The 19,551-nt window shown below is 38.2% G+C and overlaps 3 protein-coding genes across 5 annotated transcripts; all 3 read right to left on the minus strand.

Annotated features, from left to right (window-relative positions):
- Positions 1–1,461: 1,461 nt before the first annotated feature.
- Positions 1,462–12,907, minus strand: ndc1 (NDC1 transmembrane nucleoporin). 2 transcript variants are annotated; one of them, XM_004555298.5, is made up of 18 exons: positions 12,749–12,906; positions 10,190–10,310; positions 10,006–10,107; positions 9,308–9,482; positions 9,092–9,218; positions 8,452–8,560; positions 6,358–6,409; positions 6,106–6,238; positions 5,466–5,558; positions 5,286–5,367; positions 4,840–5,001; positions 4,466–4,717; positions 4,107–4,219; positions 3,654–3,704; positions 3,002–3,065; positions 2,810–2,910; positions 2,418–2,578; positions 1,462–2,313 (listed from the first exon to the last, which is right to left on the minus strand). In XM_004555298.5, exons 1-18 carry the CDS (start codon positions 12,785–12,787, stop codon positions 2,250–2,252), a joined length of 2,001 nt encoding a protein of 666 aa, XP_004555355.1. In that variant the 5' UTR covers positions 12,788–12,906; the 3' UTR covers positions 1,462–2,249. The 2 variants fall into 2 exon arrangements, with proteins under 2 accessions (XP_004555355.1, XP_076733066.1); XM_076876951.1 differs by lacking the exon at positions 3,654–3,704 and having other exon boundaries at positions 12,749–12,907.
- Positions 12,908–13,173: 266 nt separating this feature from the next.
- LOC101469749 (uncharacterized) lies at positions 13,174–14,133 on the minus strand. Its single transcript, XM_004555299.2, has one exon. The coding sequence runs from the start codon at positions 14,034–14,036 to the stop codon at positions 13,278–13,280; it is 759 nt and encodes a 252-aa protein (XP_004555356.1). The 5' UTR covers positions 14,037–14,133; the 3' UTR covers positions 13,174–13,277.
- A 998-nt stretch (positions 14,134–15,131) lies between these two features.
- Positions 15,132–19,407, minus strand: yipf1 (Yip1 domain family, member 1). Of its 2 annotated transcripts, none has more exons than XM_076876787.1 (10): positions 19,285–19,407; positions 18,961–19,106; positions 18,691–18,845; positions 18,527–18,607; positions 18,349–18,436; positions 18,073–18,189; positions 17,112–17,278; positions 16,751–16,933; positions 16,058–16,115; positions 15,132–15,761 (listed from the first exon to the last, which is right to left on the minus strand). In XM_076876787.1, exons 2-9 carry the CDS (start codon positions 18,992–18,994, stop codon positions 16,101–16,103), a joined length of 840 nt encoding a protein of 279 aa, XP_076732902.1. In that variant the 5' UTR covers positions 18,995–19,106; positions 19,285–19,407; the 3' UTR covers positions 15,132–15,761; positions 16,058–16,100. The 2 variants fall into 2 exon arrangements, with proteins under 2 accessions (XP_076732902.1, XP_004555359.1); XM_004555302.6 differs by having other exon boundaries at positions 16,058–16,137.
- Positions 19,408–19,551: the final 144 nt, after the last annotated feature.

Here is a 19,551-nt window from a genome sequence, read left to right on the forward strand (position 1 = left end):
TTTTTAAACTGTCTCATTTAAATGTTCACTGCTAAGGTTTACTAATTTCTAATGATGTACTCATCCACTTCATTGATGCTCGGTCAAATATGAAAATAACACAGACAATCTAAAATATCATCACTTTGACTCTCATATTCAGGTAAATTGGTCCATGGCTCCATAGATTTTAGAAGGGCATAAAACATGATTGTAGTACAATCATGAATATCATGCTGTTTATTAACAGATTGATTTTTAAATTGCCATTAATGTTGCTAAAATATGAAAAATTGTAACTGATAATGAATCTTAAACAGTTTGCAAAAAATAAGATGCACAGAGGACAGAATTATAAGCCTGCCTTTGAAAAATTTATGTTAAACAGAGAATTTCTTTTAAACACAACTTTTCCAAACATATTAGATGTGTTTTTTGTTGTTGTAGGAAGACAAAGTGAGGACCTAGACCATATTTGCTGACTCAAAGATCTTTCAGACTCCTAAGATATCCTCTTTTCTTCATGATTTTTTTCTACATTGATGAGATTCCCAGCTACGGACCAGGGCTGCCTCCAGAACTTTTTCATAGGGGTGGCCACTAAAAATATTGGGGTAGCACAGCAATAACAGAATTTCCAGTTTTCTTATGCTGTTGTCAAATATACTTAAAACAGATAGCAAAACAAGAGAAAGAAAATAATTCTGTCTACTTAATTTCCTGTTATTAAAGTTGATATCACTGAAAATACATACATATGAAAACCAAATATAATTTTTAATCCATAAAAACCTGTTTTCATAGATTGATTGTAGCGTGTCTTCCTCTCTTTTGTACTCAAGTTTATTAAAATTAGTACCAACATAGACAGTGTTGCCAGAGGAGGGGGGGGGGAGCTAGCAAATTTTAGGGGGGTGGTCAGTGCCTGTCATTTAGCCGGAGATTTGCAGCAACTAAGGAATGTTTCCAGCACCTCGTTTAATCTATGCCATGAAAAACTGAGGCAGTGGTAGGTGAGTGTATATACAGTTGCTTGCGAGACTGCTGATTTCCATCTGTAATTGTAATCTGTTATTATTATTATTATATGTTATTATAATTGCTGAATTCCATTTAGCTGCTGCAGTCTCAGGTTTCATGCTGTTTAGGCTGTATTCTAATAGAGCTCAGTTATTGTTTATAGGTTTCTCCTACAAAGAGAATCACAATTCCTCCAGTTTAATTAATGGAATTGCATTTTTCTTCCATATGTAGCCAGTTTGCACAACAATCAAAGCCCTCTGCTGTCTAATGTATAATTTGGGATTCTGGTGTGAGGGTTCAGTACTGAGGTAAGTAGCCCTGAGCAGAAAGCATTGATTGAAGTCTCCACTCCTACACTTTTTGTTCATCATATATCTGACAACTTTGGCATGGTCTTTCCTTTCAATTGCCTTCTCCGTCTTACGCCTGTGACAAGCACGCATTTCTCCAAACCAGAGAAAGGATCTTCACGTGTTTTTATTCAAACTGTTTTTTGAGCAGAAACTTAAATTCTGGCAGTGACAACATTTATCCAGGCTTAAAACCTGCTGCACCAAACCTGTTCCTCTCATATGATAACGTCATTTATCATGAAAAAAAAATCAAAAAAAATCATACAAACTGGTAACATGTACAAAAGCTGGTGTCTAATTTGAAAATGTATTTTGCTGAGCTGATGCAGACAGATGATCAGTTCTTCTAGGCAGGTGATTAGACTCAAAACCAGATCTATGAAAATGCATTTTTAGGATCCATTTCAGACACCCGTGAAGCCAAAAAAAAAAAAAAAAGCTCATTACAAAACAAAGACAGCTTCTTCGTTAGCCCTCGTGCCATCTCTTTTCAACACCAAAAATATTACTCAAGAGGACAGCAGCTGAAATATGAAATCCAAAGATGATGATGCACAGAGAGCCCTTTGTAACTCATCCCAATCAACAAACGTCATATATGAATTTCTCACATTTCCTTGTGAGGAAAAAATTTTATTTATTTATTTTGAGCCTCTTTTACTGTAGGGTAGATTAATATCTCCTAAACACAAGAGATAACAGTCCTTCAACCCGTTTCAGTCTGTTTGGCTTCCTGCTCCTTCCTGCATGTGAGAGATGTGATCTCAACCATCAAATATAATCCCACGGTATAGTGCAGACATAAATATTAAAAGAGGCACTATCATGGCCTTTCATTTGTTGACATCTTTATGCATCGATAAGAATCTCAAGGCACGGCCAGCGTCAAATACATTACTCCTTGTACTCCAGAAACTGCTGCAATCTTTTCTGATGCTCTGCAGACAGCTGAACAGCACTGAGGATCAAACAAAAACACCAAGGGTTATAATACTCAGCATGCAGTTTTCTTTCTTAATCACACAAAATACTACTCAGATTTTAAATTGTAAGCAGCCTTACTTTAAGTGATCACCAAATGTGGTTGTTATCCTGTAGATGGCAGTCTTTAGTGTGGCCCTGAGAGCAAAGCGCAGAGTTTTGTATGTTGAGTCTCCCATGCTGCTGGTCAACCTGACAGGCTTACTGGAGGCATGGGGCAGCTTGAAGTGTCGATCGACAGCCTGCAGACGAGAAGTACAACTGTCCTGTACATGTTCTACTTAAAATGGTCATTGTGCTTAATCAACCTGCGTTATAGTGAACTGGGCCCTATTAAAAATGGTCTCCTTATCCTAATGGAAAAGCCATTAGGACAGTTGTTTCTACTGTTCTTCTGTTTCTACTTTAAGGGAGCACAAGAAAATCTCCAGCAAGTATATCCAGAATAGGTAAAATAATATACTGTAATTTACCTCTTGTAAGACCAGCATGCAGCTGAGAATGCTGGGTAATGTAGTCTGCACAACCCCAAACTGATCTTCAGAGAATGAGGCTTGAACAAGGTAAGAGAGCCCTGTAATGGAAGGAAATCAAAGAAAATAAATTAATATGCGGGATGGAAATTGAATTCAAATCAAATGTAAGTATTCACAGTTTCTTCCTACCTTCCAAAGCCCAGATGTGGGCCTGACTGTCAGCAAAGAGAGCCTGACTCGAGGCTTCTGGGAGCTGCAACACACAATGTTAGCTAGCAGGATTTTTTTCCCTTTAAATTAACAGATGCAGACTCACAATGCTAAATTAGGAAGTTGTTAGTGGGGCACACTTAGTGTGACTACACTACAGCACTACAGCATGCAAGTGTGGTTAAAAGAAATATACATAAACCTCAGAAAGTAGACTAACCACATTAGTTTCTACACAGAGGAAGCAGGGAAATGCAAGTAGTGAGATTTTTCTCTCATAATCTCACTGTGTGATCAGAAAAAGGAAATCTCTAAGCATATACTCCAAGCACTAAACTGATTGTCACATGACCCCTTAATTCAAGCTCTAAAGGTAATTAGTATGCTCACTGGAAGAGCAGGTTGGATAGAAAAGAGATGCATTAGTAATGCCTCCACCATTAGGTCCAGAACCAGGAGATAAATTAGTAATGGCTACTACACGAGAACGCTAGATTTGTTAAAAAATTAAAAAAAAAAAAAGACAAAAAAAAAAAAGACAAAAATCTACCAAGCCAGATAAGAGCATGCCAGAGCCCCCCAGTGTGGAGAAGTTTAAGGGAGACAGCATGCACATGCCACACGTTCTTACCTTGTTAAACAAATACACTATCAGCACTCGCTTTGCCAAGAAATTTTTAACCTAAATGAGACAATTAAATGTAGAAGTGTTTTGGTGATAAAGTTTAAAAAGAGAAAAAAAAAAAAAGACAGACTAACACAAATACTAGCTTTTCACACTTAACCCTGGGTCGAGACCCTGTAGTAAAAGCAGTACTTCTAACAATAACCATAAACAAGCTCCCGATTTGGCACATTTCCCAGAACCTTACATCTGAATTTGTGATATCCCTGTTAATTTTCACATCTGTCCACCCCTGACTGTAGGTTTTTGGAAAACTAGAAAAGCTGGATGAAGTAGACCACAGCACTTGACTCCTGTTATATTATTCCTGAATTAATAAGTGTGAAAAGCCTTACGTCAGAAGCACAGTGCAGGACCAAAAACACATTATCATTTGGCTTTGAGACAAGGTTTTAGTACCTGTTCTCTTCTGTTCTGGAGGAACTGAGCCAGAAAACTTGGTTTGGAGGGTTCCTGCTTGTCACTGGGAACTGAAGCTGGTGATGGCGGGGGACTGCCATTAACCTGGGAATCTGTATCAACAGAAGCATAAAGCTTATAATGTACCCAAAAATGGATCAACCTATCAGACCAACCAAAGTAAAAAAAGTATCACTTCATTGCCCCCAAATATGCCATCATTAAAAAAAAAAAAAAAAAGAAAAAAAAAAAAAGGGGGAACTGTACCAGTCAACACATTCTCTCTTTTGTCTAACATTGCATTTTATTGCAGTTGTACGATCTGAATGACCTGACGGCTCCCATTATTCCCTACTCACCTGTGGATGTGGACCAGAGTTTGGGCACTCGCCTCATGATGTGGGGGCTCTGCACTGTGCCATACCAAGGTGAGCCTTGCTCCACAGGAGCAGCAAGACGCCGCAGTGCAGGAGACATAAAGGGGCTGTCCAGATCAGGGGTGAATGGGGCTGTTAGAGGGCTCTGCTGGCCTCCAGCAATGGACCGAGCGAAGACTGAAGCTGGAGTTTTCATAAAAGCGGTAGGCCTTGGACTCATGAAATCTTCTGTACCTGAGGTTAGGATTACAAAAAAATTAAAATATACATACATGCCATAAACACACTCACACTATGTTAATATACTGTTATACAGTTGGCTGACATGGACAGCCACTTCTGTGATACTAATGTACCTGATGTTTCAGAAGAGGTCTTCCTTTCACTCCCACTTGACAGTGATTTGGCCCTGCCATTGGTTGCTACAGTGTCATGATAGGCTACAAGTCTCTGGGTAAGATCAGCCAGCAGAGAGAGGCACTCTTTACTGATAGCATTCCAGTTATGAGGATGTCCACCTGGGAATAAATAAATAAGAAATACATTCTGAGCTAGATAAAAGCACAATCTGAATATCTGACATGCGTCAAGATTAATTCTTACAAAAGAACTGTGGCTCCTGCCTTGCATGTTTGATGTTTGTGATTGATTTAACTTGAGGTTTGACGTGAGGTCAGAAGGAGCTTGACAGTTGACTACCAAAATCTACATATTATATGCCTGATGTCACAATCAGAAGAATGGGCTATACAGCAATAGAAATAATAAAAACTTCTTTTGCGCAAAGAAACTATGATCAGACCTGGTTGACTCAGACTGAAGACTTCACACCGTCGTAATGGAGAATGCTGAGACAACAGAGCCAAGTCCTGCAAAGCTAGGAACTGAAATTGGGGAAAAGAGAGCACCAGAATTTGGTGATCAGTGGGGTTTAACCTAAAATGGATATGTTTGCAAGAATATAAATGTGTTTTGTACCTACTTTTAATAGCATTGGCTGCTTTTCAGTCAGTACTTTAGGAAGGCAATGGTCTGCATCCTCAGTAAAAGATGACTGCACAGGAAAACTGTACCCCTACAGAAGAAATGTATTATGTTTAATTTCATTTTATTATTTATTTACTATCTTTCATTAGAAACTGTAGTCAAGATGCTTTTCAGTCCTTAGAAACCCATTGCCTTGACACTGCTGCCCCCTAGTGTTTCCAAGTTATTAAAAATATAAATAGAAGTTGTGTAGTCTTGATTATGGACGTTATTGTGGTTACTATGTACTGTTTTCCACTGACCAAAATCATTTTGAAACTGTCAGCAGAACCTCTGTATGACAGAAGGATATATAACACGACACACACACACACACCTAAATTGACAACTTAAAAACAAAAAACAAAAAAAAACAGTTTGTAAATAAATGGCAATTTTGAAATAGGTCAATAGTTCCTAGAGGAACTGGACTCAAGATAGGATTTATTTTATTTAGGAAATGTAATTATCACAGTATTAAAACAGGAAGAAACAACCTTCCCTCGATGACTTGTTAAGGATACTTAATATACTGAACAGCACAATTGGTTTTAAAATATTTACAGATCTAAATTTTGCCTTTAACGGATACATACCTCAGTGAGAAAAATCCTAAAGAGCAGCAGCATGATGTACCAAGTGAAGAGGAGAAAGGTGGCACTGATCCAGAGGTGGTAGAGGAGGGAGAGGTCCAGCAATCCAGCTATGCTGTCAAGAGGGTGGGCAGAGCTGGAAGGGTAGATCACACATAACTATGATAATGCAGTGTTTTGCACGAGGCGAGCTACTGATCAGGCAAAAAGCATTGCTAAGTATTTTCAATAAATCATATATGATCTAACACTAACCTGCCCAAGTGAAGATTCAGTGTTTTACAGATCCATGTTCTTGGAATGTGCCCTGTTGATATTAAATTTAAATAATGAACACTTCCAGTATGCTGTGCAGAGAAAGCCAAAATCCAGACAATCTATATCTATGTATCTATTGTTGTGGGATTTCTCTTTAGTGCATTGTCCTGTAATGTATTGTCTTGCTTTCATGTTACTTAGTTTAGTATGTCTGGTTCACACCTCATTCACGCTGGGACAGGCGGTGAGAAACTGGTGAATGTCTCCCAGGATGCGGAAGCTCACACAGGAAGGCTTGACCCCAGAGTGGGGGAGATTCACACAGGTGATAGAGAGTCTGTCTGTTTAGAGCCAAGGTGTGAACTGCAACTGTAAAAGCCTTTTGTTCTGTGACCGTGTATAAAAAAAAGACCTGAACTGTTCATTGTCAGAGACGACTTTCAGTGCCCCCTGACTGACGGCCCTCCTTATGCATGAGATAGCTGAAATAAAGGTGTTGTTACAACTCATCTGGTCTGCAGGCTTTGGTAATTAAAATTTCCACAACACTATCTATAGTGGTGTGTGTGTAATTATTCAGCCCCCTGAGTCAATACTTTGTAGAACCACCTTTTGCTGCAATTACAGCTGCCAGTCTTTTAGGGTATGTGTCTACCAGCTTTGCACATCTAGAGGCTGAAATCCTTGCCCATTCTTCTTTGCAAAACAGCTCCAGCTCAGTCAGATTAGATGGACAGTGTTTGTGACCAGCAGTTTTCAGATATTGCCACAGATTCTCGATTGGATTTAGACACCAGACAGGTCAGGGATAAAGTTATTGAGAAATTTAAAGCAGGTTTAGGCTACAAAAAGATTTCCCAAGCCTTGACCATCCCACAGAGCACTGTTCAAGCGATCACTCAGAGAAATAGAAGCAGTATGGCACAACTGTAAACCGACCAAGACAAGGCCGTCCATCTAAACTCACAGGCCAAACAAGGAGAGCGCTGATCAGAAATGCAGCCAAGAGGCCCATGGTGACTCTGGACGAGCTGCAGAGATCTACAGCTCAGGTGGGGGAATCTGTCCATAGGACAACTATTAGTCGTGCACTGCACAAAGTTGGCCTTTATGGAAGAGTGGCAAGAAGAAAGCCATTGGTAACAGAAAACCATAAGAAGTCCCGTTTGCAGTTTGCCACGAGCCATGTGGGGAACACAGCAAACATGTGGAAGAAGCTGCTCTGGTCAGATGAGACCAAAATGGAACTTTTTGGCCAAAATGCAAAACGCTATGTGTGGCGGAAAACTAACACTGCACATCACTCTGAACACACCATCCCCACTGTCAAATATGGTGGTGGCAGCATCATGCTCTGGGGGTTCTTCTCTTCAGCAGGGACAGGGAAGCTGGTCAGAGTTGATGGGAAGATGGATGGAGCCAAATACAGAGCAATCTTGGAAGAAAACCTCTTGGAGTCCACAAAAGACTTGAGACTGGGGCGGAGGTTCACCTTCCAGCAGGACAACGACCCTAAACATGAAGCCAGGGCAACAATGGAATGGTTTAAAACAAAACATATCCATGTGTTAGACTGGCCCAGTCAAAGTCCAGATCTAAATCCAATCGAGAATCTGTGGCAAGATCTGAAAACTGCTGTTTACAAACGCTGTCCATCTAATCTGACTGAGCTGGAGCTGTTTTGCAAAGAAGAATGGGCAAAGATTTCAGTCTCTAGATGTGCAAAGCTGGTAGAGACAGACCCTAAAAGACTGGCAGCTGTAATTGCAGCAAAAGGTGGTTCTACAAAGTATTGACTCAGGGGGCTGAATAATTACACACACACCACTTTTCAGTTATTTATTTGTAAAAAAATGTTTGGAATCATGTATGATTTTTTGTTCCACTTCTCACGTGTACACCACTTTGTGTTGGTCTTTCACGTGGAATTCCAATAAAATTGATTCATGTTTGTGGCTGTAATGTGACAAAATGTGGAAAAGTTCACGGGGGCCGAATACTTTTGCAAGCCACTGTATATAGAGATAGATAGAGAGATAGAGCGGGTGAAGCTTCATTAATGGCATTTTAATTAATAAGAAAGTTACTTACCCAAAAAGTAATAAACAACGATGAAGTTCCTGACAGAGTAAAGTGCCTGAGTGGCACTGCACCTAACCACCAAAGGAAGACATCCCTTGAAGCGAAGGTATTTGTATTGCTGGGGAAATAATAAGTGAACATGAACAACAAATATTAACTCACACTAGACAGCTGCAACTTTTTTTAAATTTATTTATTTTATTTTTTTGGGGGGGGAGATTTAATGGTAAATGGACTGATTCTCGTATAGCGCTTTTCTACTCTCCAGGAGTACTCAAAGCGCTCTATACAACATGCCACATTCACCAAGTCACACCCATTCTCACAAGCACTGACCCCAAACTGAGCGCCATCTAATCACATTCACACACATTCATACTCCGATGGATGCATCGGAGAGCAACTTGGGGTTAGTATCTTGCCCAAGGATGCTTGGCATGCAGACTGGAGGAGCCAGGGATCGAACCTCCAACGTTCGGATCAGTAGGTGACTAGCTCTACCTCCTGAGCTACAGCCACCTCATTTACTTGTTTTGTCTCAGAAAAATATGTTGGAGCTATTCGCAGTCAGGATACTAATTTTGATTCACTGTCACATGTGAGGCAGAATCACAGATAAACAAAGAACATTTTAAAGTCCACTGTTTACCTGAACAGTATGGAAGGAGACATAGTTCATGTTGTGGATCACACCCAGCAGACTGTGAGAGAATCCAACAAAAGCTCCACCCAGCAGAAGGATGAGATGATATTCATTCAGACACATCTGATGATAACTGTCAGGGTTGCAAATAAATGAAGGCAGTTAAACTGTGGAAGAAACGTTTAAAGCTCACCACCAAAGCTTAGTGTGGTAGTCACTTACCCATCGGTCTGCGCACACGGGTGGCCAAGAGTTTCGTATCTAAATCCAATGGTAACGGCAGAACACCAAGCTACAATCATTCCCATGATACAGTGGACCAGGGAGTTGACAAGCTGTCGAGGGTGGAGAAGCTGACCAAAGAGCGCGATTTTCGAGCATGCAATAGTTGGAATGACTGAAAGAAAAAAACAGTAACAACAAAGAAGTTACATAATAGACAATTTTTTAGTGGAGTACCCATTATATTATCTTATCATTTAAAACCTGAGTAAAGCTTATTAAAGTAATAGCTGGCCCCATGGATGTGTTGAACCAGTACTAAACAATCAGATATTTTAGTTGTCCTGAAAAGAAAGTAAAACTTAACTCATTTTACTTTCATTTTGTTTTATTAAACAATTTAAAGAAAAACATAACACTAATCTTTTTATCCAAGGGAGAAGGATCGTGTGTTTTTCATGTTGTGGTGTCATTCAACAAACTATTCCCTATTTAACAGACAACATTAGTCCACAATCAAATTACTTAATTCTGTTAAACTAATGATAGCATTTTATTTATTATAAGCTCTACCATAACACTGAACTGGTGACATTAATTCCAGCTTCACTAATGAAAATTTACATATGATCTATCCACGTAACATGTTAGTAGTAAAGAAAATCTTTAGGGAAGTTTTGCAGTGCTCTGTGACTCACCTGTGTAATACTCAAAGTTCAAGAAACCAACCATGATGATCACTCCACACAGCAGGATGAAAGAGAAGATGGCAGTTGCACTTGTTAGCATGGAGAAGCATTCTGGAATTTAAAAAAAAAAAAAGTGTACGGTAAGCTTCATACTCAGCTCTGAGTAATCTTAAAATGCAGCGTGGTGACTCACCTGATATGGTCTGGATGGGGTGGAGAACACTGAACTTGCTGAGGAACACAAAAATTGCTGTGCTGGGTGGCAACAACAGTACAGCCCAAGCAATACTGGCTGCAGCTCTCCAACAAATTACCTGAACAGAGCAGTCATTATTACATTATAGACATTATATAGCCCATCCTTGTCCATAGTCTTATTACGTCTCATATTGATTACTGCAATTCCCTCTTATTTGGTCTCCCTAAAAGGTCCCTTCATCAACTCCAACTTCTTCAAAATTCTGCAGCTCGGGTCATAACTCGTATTCCGTCAAGTGCTCATATTACCCCAGTTCTTCAGCAGCTTCACTGGTTAGCCATAGAAGCCAGGATAAACTTTAAAATCTTACTTTTCACATACAAGTGTATCCATAAATCTGCTCCTTCCTATTTGTGTGACCCGCTTCACATCACCACTTTCCCGCCCTCTCAGATCCTCATCTGCTATTCATCTTACTGTTCCGCCCGCATGTCTTATGGAGAACAGAGCCTTTAGTGGTGGCTTTGTTCCTTGGCTCTGGGACTCTCTTCCTCCAACCATAAGAAATATAGACTCTCTTCCCGCATTTAAGTCACAGCTCAAAACACATCTGTTCAAACTGGCTTATTCGCTTTAGTGCTGATTTTATCTGTTGTCAAGTTCTGTTTTGCAATTTTTACTTATTTTATGACTATTACTCCTTCTAATAATTTTTCTCTTTGGTAAGGTGACCTTGGGTTTCTGAAAGGTGGCCTCAAATAAAATGTATTATTACTATTATTATTATTATTATTATTATTATCATCATTATTATTGATCACCAAGTATTGGGAAAGAATAACCACTTGATTCAACGCTATAAAAAAAAAAAGAAATTTGAATCCATATGAAAAGGTCTTTTTTTTCTTTTTTTAAATTGTCTTACTTAAATTTCACATTCCTGTACAGAACGTGTTCTGTGCTAATCGGGTTGTAAAGGAAATCTCCAGAGAGCATGTAATTTAAAACAATATCTTCTGGGGTGTAAAATTCTGAAACCAAGATGCAAACATTCCCAATATTGCATTGCAATTCAATTTTCTCAAAGAGTGATACCCATGTGGAACTGTTAATGCCTCGTTAAAGGTGTTATGTTCAAAATTTAGTTTTTTGTCTTGATAATAATGCAATGAAGTGGCTTCTGTTGAATATAGGTAGCTGGTTTGTTTTTGTTTGTTTGTTTTTCCCTTTAGGCTTGTTTTATAGGAAAAGGTAGGTATGAACTTAAAAGTGGTTTTGAATGACTGTTACATTAGGGGTAAAAGTGATTACTGGTAACTTCCAAAAAAAAAGGTTACTCATATTTAATAATGGATTGCATTTATATAGCGCTTTTCAATCAGAATCAGAATACTTTACTGATCCCTAGGGGAAATTATTTTTCGTTACAGTGCTCCATTATAAACAAGGCATCCAAAGCGCTTTAAACTGTAGTAGATGACTTATTGTCCAATAATCTGTCAGACATATCTTACATGAAAGACATCAAATCAGTTTGAATAGGAAACAATATTCCTACCACAAGATAGAAGCTGAAATCATTTTTGGTCAAAGTCACTTTATATATTCTTTATTTTCCCCAGCTAAAATAAAAAATAAAAAATTACTGACATTAAACTTTTCCTTTTCAAGCCAGATCCGGTCAAGAGGGGGACGGATAAATGCAACAAACGTAACATAACAGCTCTATAAATATATTTAGGTGGCAAAAAAAAAAATGGATTGATTATAATCTAGAACACATTGTAGGTACAATAAGTCAGAGTCATTAGGATACATGAAAAACAGGTCATTTCTCTATCATATATATAACGACTTCATAAATCCTATTGAGTACAGCCTATTTTCCAATAAAAACAAGATATCAGACATTACAATAAATAAATAAATTTAAAAGAAAAAAGAAAGAGAAACATGAGTCAATTTTTGGCACGACATCTTCACTTCATTCAATGTAACATAAATTTAAAATAAGTGAAAACATTTCAATTCAACATCAGCAATTCTTTTTCTGTCATTGTTTGGTAGAAACTACGGAGGCCTATATACTTTCAGTGTGAGCCCCCAGATGCCTATCGTTAATGTTTACAACATGCGTGAATCAAATATTTTCATATTTCAGTCAAATAATACAAATAATCACTAAGTTAATTTTCCTTATTGTTTTTGCTACCAGAAAACACGCTATACTCAAGTTGCTATTTATCGATCGGGTTTAACGTGTGAAACTTACATATCTGCATAGTTGTTACTAACTTCATATTTGTAAAGACACTTTTTTCCCCTTTTACTTTGCTCGCGTTTCTTTCTTTTATTTGAATAGCCTCCATTCGCACCTCGGTTTCTCAACTTTCTGTAAACACTTTTAAAGATAATTGTAAATAAATAAAATCTGAAGACGTTCATTAGCTGCATTCAAAGAAGCTAGCATAAACAGATCTAAGTTTAGCAAGCTAGGAGACACGAAAAATCACTTTCTAAATAGTCATCTGGTGTCAGAAGAAAAACACTCACCTTGCGGATAAACCAGCAACTCTGCTCTGCAGAAAACATGTTGTTTAGATAAATTTATGCCTCTCTTTGAGAAGAAAACGACAATCAAAACTATTTACGCCTCAGTTTCCCATATCGCGCCACATGCATTCAAAGGACCTCTGAAGGACCCCGATTAAAAGCTGTCCATCTTCCTGCCTGCTGCCAGCGTTTCATATTCATTCAGTATATGGATTTAACGTTGGGTCTTGAACTAAAGATTGTACATATAAATTCTCACTGACTGGCACACGTACACTACGTTAAATTTCATCATTACATTAAGCTCAGCTTACAAATGTTTTCCTGAAAGGTCGACTTTCACCGATCCTAAAAATCAGGTTACGTTTAAATTATGCAAATGCTATTAAAACAACATTGTCACAAGATGGAATTACACAAGAACATAAATCAGCTTTAAAGTTGTGTCTCATTTTACTCTGTCATTATGTAACATTAGTCCAGTAATTAGTTGCCATCTCAAGTGCAGAGTCAGTAGCTGTCAGTGAAGTCAGTTCTGTATTCCTTTAGCTTCATCATGCACGAAAGCTTTCTTTCCGTGACTATAGCCGTTTCCGTAAGATGGGAAACTGTGTTTATCCAAAACAGTATTTTTGTCACTGTCCCGTGAAAATGGCTTTATCTCAAAAGCATTGGCTGGAAGCTTTTGAGTGGAACTGATGGACATGTCGGTTTGAACTGCTTTATGGACGGGTGGCTTCAGTCCAGGTTTCTGTATTATTGCAGGGAGGGCAAGCTGTTCCCTCTGGGACTTCTTGTCTTCCCACAACTTAAGCAGACGACGCTGGTTATTTGTCATATCCTTGAGATTTTGCTGCAATGACTGTACTTGATCCTCTAAAAGTGTTTTAGAGGTGACTGTATTTGCCAACTCTGAGGTCAAGCCATCAATGGTCAGACTCAGTTTTCCAGCCTTTTCCACCAGGGAGTTGCACTCACGTTCTTTTTCATGCAAGTCATTGATTATGTCCTTGGTGGTCTTTCCATTGAACTTAGGGCTGCACTCAAGTCCAATTTCAGTACGAAGAGCCTTCACCTGTTTCCTCAGCTCCCTGTTGTCCAGAGCCAGAGTCTTCAGTTTCTGTTTCATAGCCTCTGTTGAACGCATCCTTGACTCATACTGCCTGAGCTTCTCTCTGAGAACGCTTTCTTTGTGCATGGCATCGTCCCTTTCTTTCCTGCATTTCTCCAAAAGTTTCAGCATCTCAAATTTGGACACTTTTTCACCTTTGCCATTTGAAGTGGCCATCCTATGGAAAGGTCTTCAAGTCACAATATATATGTCTATAGCTATAAAAAATAATTAAAAGGCATTCCCCAAAAATGAGAACAAATAGCAAATCAAGTCCTCCTGTGTTGTGCTGATAAATCTACAAGTATGTGCAGCTGTCTAGACTTCTGAGACTGAGGCAGGTGACATTCCTCCAATAGGGTTACCTGTTTGACAGGCAGCTCCTGTGTAACTCAAAGCTGGGGCTAGAATGACCATTAATTAGGACGCCACCATCCCTTTGACAAAGGTTCAAGTGACACTTTTTTCTGTTTTGTTAATTAATCAAAAAAAAAGTAGCTCTACTTAATTAGTGGAAATATTAAGCATAGTCTTTACGTAGGTTCACTGAATGTAAAGTGCTGACCACACACCGTGTGCCTGCATGTGGTCAGCTTTGGATATATACTGTGAGATTTTCCACTGCGGGTGATCTGCGAATCTAAACAGTGATACGATAGATTCTATCGGTTTGCTCGACCACGTGACAGTTTAGATGGATGAGCTGGAAAACGGTAGCAGCAGCTCACTTTTAAAGTTAATCTCTTTGAAATGTTCATCTTATACCTATTAGTTACAATCTCTTCTTTAAATATTTAAAATTTCCAATTGTTGACATGTATTGGAAAACAAAGTAGTTAGAAACCCAAAGAAATGAGTCACGTTGCACATGGACGTGAAAGCCGGGGTGACTCAAGGCTGCCTAAAATGAAGAATCACATGAAGTATTTTAAGCACTCATCCAATGCAACCACCCAGAGTTCAGAGTATGACTGTTAGATAGAAAGCACTTAGACATACAAAAAAGTGCTTGTATGAATGTGTGAATTAGATATGTTGCATAAAGTGCTCTGAGTGCTCAAGTTGAGTAGAAAAGCACTATATAAGATTTAGTATTTAATTAATATTAACTTTTGACCTATGACACCTGAGATGGATATCAATTTTCTGCAGGCATGACAAGAAACAATTAGGCAACTACTTATGTTATATAATATAAGGAAACCTGTCTCAGTTTGTGTTAAAGATCTGCAATGAACTAGAAATATAAAACAATGACATTCAAATACAGCATTTCCCACAATAACCATGTTTTATTTTCTCCATGAATCAATAAATTCCACACTTCCGATCAAAAACATTACCAAATTAATTCCAGAAACACTTACATGACCATTTAAAAGTTTAGCACAGGTCTTTGGCATTAGTTGGGTGGACTTGTAGAAACTTAAGAGTAACGTACAACAGCTCCAAGTGTAATAACGCTAGTCGTTGGTTAACACACCATATCTATAATTGTTTACACAGAAAATTCTGTTTACAAATGATTCATTTCCCATTATAGGAATATAAAAATACATGCCATCGATGCTGTCACCAGTTATGAAATGTGTTGTTATAGAAATATTTAAAAATGTAACTTAAGTATAAAGGTCATACTAAAATATACCTTTTTTGTTATTTTAAACCATACTCCATTTATATGCATAAAGTTTAGAATCCAGCACCCGTAAAAAGAAAACAAAACCCACACGCTTGCTATTATTGTGCATTTTCAGATGTCACACAGCTGATCCAAACACGCACTCAGGATACAGGGGTTAAGGTGTTAAGACCGGATGTACGAGTTCAGGTGAAATTCAGACGTTGCATGACTTCATCAGCACAGCAACTTGATTCTCTCTAATAAGGCAACACGAGAGCCTGCAATTTCAAAGAAAAAAAGAAAAAGACAAAAAGGGGATAACACTTGCCTTGGCATGGCAAAATCATGTACAGGAAGTCCTGTGTCAGATTTAGTAGGTCAAAATGACACACATGTGAGCCAAGGCTCCAAAAATGGGTCAATAATGTATTAAAGTCCTCCTTTGTGACACTACTGAGTGTAAATATGCAAACAACAAATGAAATAAACACCATGTAGATACATATTATAAATACATATCAGATTTTCAGTGTATATGTAAAAGCTTAAAAAGCTTCTGTGTCACTATTGGTACCTTGAGACAATGCAAGTCTTTCATGTCGTCGAATTTGTTGGCTTTACCGTCTTGTTCCCTGGAATAGTAAAAAAGTAGGTCTGCAAAAGAAAACCCAAATGAGTAAAAAAAAGTGTCAAAGAACTTGTGCAAAGGAGTACTGGCAGGGCAAAGACATGTTATGAGAAACTGGTAAGCACGAAATCCAAACTGTGAGTAGGTGTGAAGCAAATGTTCAGGGGTAGAGAAAAGAATACAGGATTTCTGGAAGCCATTCATCTTGTTAAGCGTTCAGACATGGCTTAGTTTGAAGACTAATTACTTCAATGTGGTGGGACATATGATATCCCTGAGGACCGGACAGTATTCATGATAGGAAGTTTACTAGAAGCCCTTTCTCACACCATGTAGTAATGTAGTCATAGTTTCCGCTGAAACACATCTCCCCAGAGGGATTCAACTTGACACTATAAAGTATATTTGTTTCCCAAAAACCCACAGAGGAGTCAAATGCCAAAATATCAGTGTAAGTGATCGGATCTGTGAATGGCGAATGGAGAGGTGGGTTCAAAACTAGGCCATGCTGACATCACAGAGGATAAATTAGAAAGAGTCAATCATTGTTATCTAAATCCAGATGGATAAGCGTTATGAAATAGATGTATTAGCACAAATACTATTTTGTCATTAAATATCAAAAGTAGCCATATTTACCTTACAACCAACAGCCAGCAGGATGTTGAGCAACACAATCACAGACAGGAATGCTATCATAACTCTGGGGTGGTCATCTCTGACTGCAGGCCAGAAAGTCAAAACCAGTACTGAGCCAGAGAGGCAGAGTGCCACCACAATGGTGCACCAACTCAGCCAGTTAAAGGGGAGAATCCACAGAACCTTGATTTAGAAAATAAAGTTAAAAAACTAGAAACCAGCAAATCATGTAATTAAATATGCATCTGCTTTTAGGGGGTTATATAAATGCCTAAAATTTAGTATAGTGCTTCATTTGTTACTACTACTTTAAAATGAATAAACAAAACACAAGACAAAACAAAAAAACAAAATTTCTTACCACTGCAGGTATATATATTGAAAGAGAATAGCCGTACACACAGACAATCTCCATAAAGGCATATGACACCAAGTTCACCATTTTATTGTTTCTCCATAGCAGAAAACCCCAGACGGCAAGAGGCACTAACCAAGCATAGCTGAAGATTATTGTTGCAGCAATGGTTACTGGAAAACATAAAGAATCAAAACTCAGTGTGAAATGGCTGTTTCCCTCCCATATTTAATGTAAACGTGTATGAGAGTAGGGCTGTTCGATATAACGATATATATCGGGTGACGATATAAAAAAACGTCTATCGTTTCATTTTACGCTATCGTTTGTTTCGTGGTGTCGCAAAATAAACTGTTTACGGCAATTTTTTTTCATCGCTTTGATCATTGATGGTTTTGATGGTCACTATAGTGGCTATATTAATTTCTTAAAGTTCTCTCTTTCTCTCATATTTAATATAACCACACTACTGGCCTGTTTGTATGCGTTGTCGTTAGCAACAACGATGATAAAACCATCGCTTGTCCGCTCTTTTATTTTCCACATAAACCTTTCACAGTAAAGCTCAAGATCCTGTTGAGACTTTTTTAAATAAACTGAATCACGTGAACGAGTATGCAGAGTGTTTACGGATGAGAAGCAAAAAAGAGGAGTCAGGCGCTAAAAAAATAAACCATAGATTCAAACGTTAGAAGACGCCGTGTAATAAATACTCACAAATAAAACGGCGGCCGTTACAACTTATGTCTAAAAATGTATCGTTTCATGCATTGGTTAAAACACTCGACTCCAGGTAAAGGACGCCCAGCTGGAAACAATTCACGCAAGTCAAGCTCCCCAAGATTCACAGAATTTTCAGAAAATGTAAAATTTTTGTGATTTATATCGGGACGATAAATGTCTCATATCGGGATATGAGATTTTGGTCATATTGAAAAGCCCTATATGAGAGTGAAGAGGAGCAAACCTTTTCGAAACTCTGGGGTATATTTGTAGTCCCGATCGCCTTGGTGGGCCAAAAAGTTGGATATGTTTCCACTTATGGCGGTGGCAAACACAAGAGTGGTGCAAATCCAGAACGGTCCTAAAAGCAGTTGTTACACACATGTAAGTTGTTTCCTTATTGGGGGTTTCCATGAAAATAGCATTTACCAATAGAATACAACATCAAAGAACAATACACCTAGTGTCATACAAAAAAAATCTGATTGAGACATATCTGTTAAAACTATGAAGAGCTAACCATAGAGATCAGGATTTCTACGGAGGTAGACATTAATAAAGTTCTTTCTAGGCCATGGCATCATTGATCCAATTATCCTTTCCTTTACCTGAAAGAAATATTAGAAACCACTAAATATGGAATCTGATGAGACCTAGCAAAAATGGTGCCAAAAAGTCATTAGAAAAAAAAAACTTACATGATGGGTCTCGATGTCAAAGAACCTTTGGTAGTACTCAAAAGACCAAAAAGAGGGACTTTTCTTTTGCCCTGAGAGAAGCTTAAATTCAAGGATTTGGTGGAAAAATTAAATTAAATCTTAAAAGTTAATAAAATATATTAAATTCAAAGGCTTGTCCTAACCTCTGCCTGGTCATCATTGGCAAGTGGATCCTCAGTATCAGCTTCAGTGGAGAAACCAGTCGCAGTGCTTTGCTTAGGCTTCACATCTTCATCATCGATGCTGATGGTAGTTGCATCTCTGTTGGCTTCCAACAGATCGCCAGCTTCGTCAAATTCTAGTTAGTTGACATGGATTAATGCAAAATGTCAACGATCGCTTCTTGTGAGTTTAAATTTTTCACAAAAATAAACAACTACATTTCCATAACACAGTGGAAGATTGACACTCACCCTGAAATTGAAACGGATCATTTTTCGACGCCATTTATAAAGATTCGAAGAGCGAAGTCCGTCTCAAACGCACAGGAAATTAATTGTCACACAAGGGCAACAACTTAACCTCAGGAAGATATGGGGAATGTTTAAGACTTCGCACACTATAACCAATAAAGGAAAAAGACGTTATGAGTTAGCTGAGTTAGCTACCAAGTTCTCACTTAGCAGATCATCAACTTTGACAACTATGTAAAATCTGATTAAGACAGAAAAACAACCATTAAAAGTATCAGTCTTTTTAAAATATGTTTTAGCTATCATCTTTGGAAAATCAATTACCAAATTATCCTTCCAAACCCATAAAAATCACTTAATTTCTGCCGTATACGTTGGCACTTCCGGGAGCAGGCTCGATCAAGGATGTAAACAAGACTTCTTCCTAAACATTTTCAAAATAAGGGTTTGGATTTTTTTTTCATTTAAACTACTACTTGGTGAGATCCTGAGAGGTTCATTATAAAGTATGTACACGTTTTCTCATATTACATTCTTGTTACTTAGAATACGCAATTTGGTAAGAAGTTCCTAAAAAAAACAAGCATTCGT

The sequence above is a fragment of the Maylandia zebra genome, linkage group LG18 (assembly GCF_041146795.1).
Source record: "Maylandia zebra isolate NMK-2024a linkage group LG18, Mzebra_GT3a, whole genome shotgun sequence".
Lineage (NCBI taxonomy): Eukaryota > Metazoa > Chordata > Actinopteri > Cichliformes > Cichlidae > Maylandia > Maylandia zebra.

What these genes read in the sequence shown, in the direction of transcription:
- ndc1 (XM_004555298.5), bottom strand. Translation starts at nt 12,787, where the DNA reads ATGTTTTCTGCAGAGCAGAGTTGCTGGTTTATCCGCAAG. An exon ending in CGTTGTTTATTACTTTTTGG is followed by an intron (nt 6,410 to 8,451) that starts GTAAGTAACTTT and finishes TAATATCAACAG; the next exon opens with GGCACATTCCAAGAACATGG. An exon ending in ACATTTGGTGATCACTTAAA is followed by an intron (nt 2,314 to 2,417) that starts GTAAGGCTGCTT and finishes TTTGATCCTCAG; the next exon opens with TGCTGTTCAGCTGTCTGCAG.
- LOC101469749 (XM_004555299.2), bottom strand. Translation starts at nt 14,036, where the DNA reads ATGGCCACTTCAAATGGCAAAGGTGAAAAAGTGTCCAAATTTGAGATG.
- yipf1 (XM_004555302.6), bottom strand. Translation starts at nt 18,994, where the DNA reads ATGGCGTCGAAAAATGATCCGTTTCAATTTCAGG. An exon ending in TTGACATCGAGACCCATCAT is followed by an intron (nt 18,437 to 18,526) that starts GTAAGTTTTTTT and finishes TATTTCTTTCAG; the next exon opens with GTAAAGGAAAGGATAATTGG. An exon ending in TAGAAATCCTGATCTCTATG is followed by an intron (nt 18,190 to 18,348) that starts GTTAGCTCTTCA and finishes AACTGCTTTTAG; the next exon opens with GACCGTTCTGGATTTGCACC.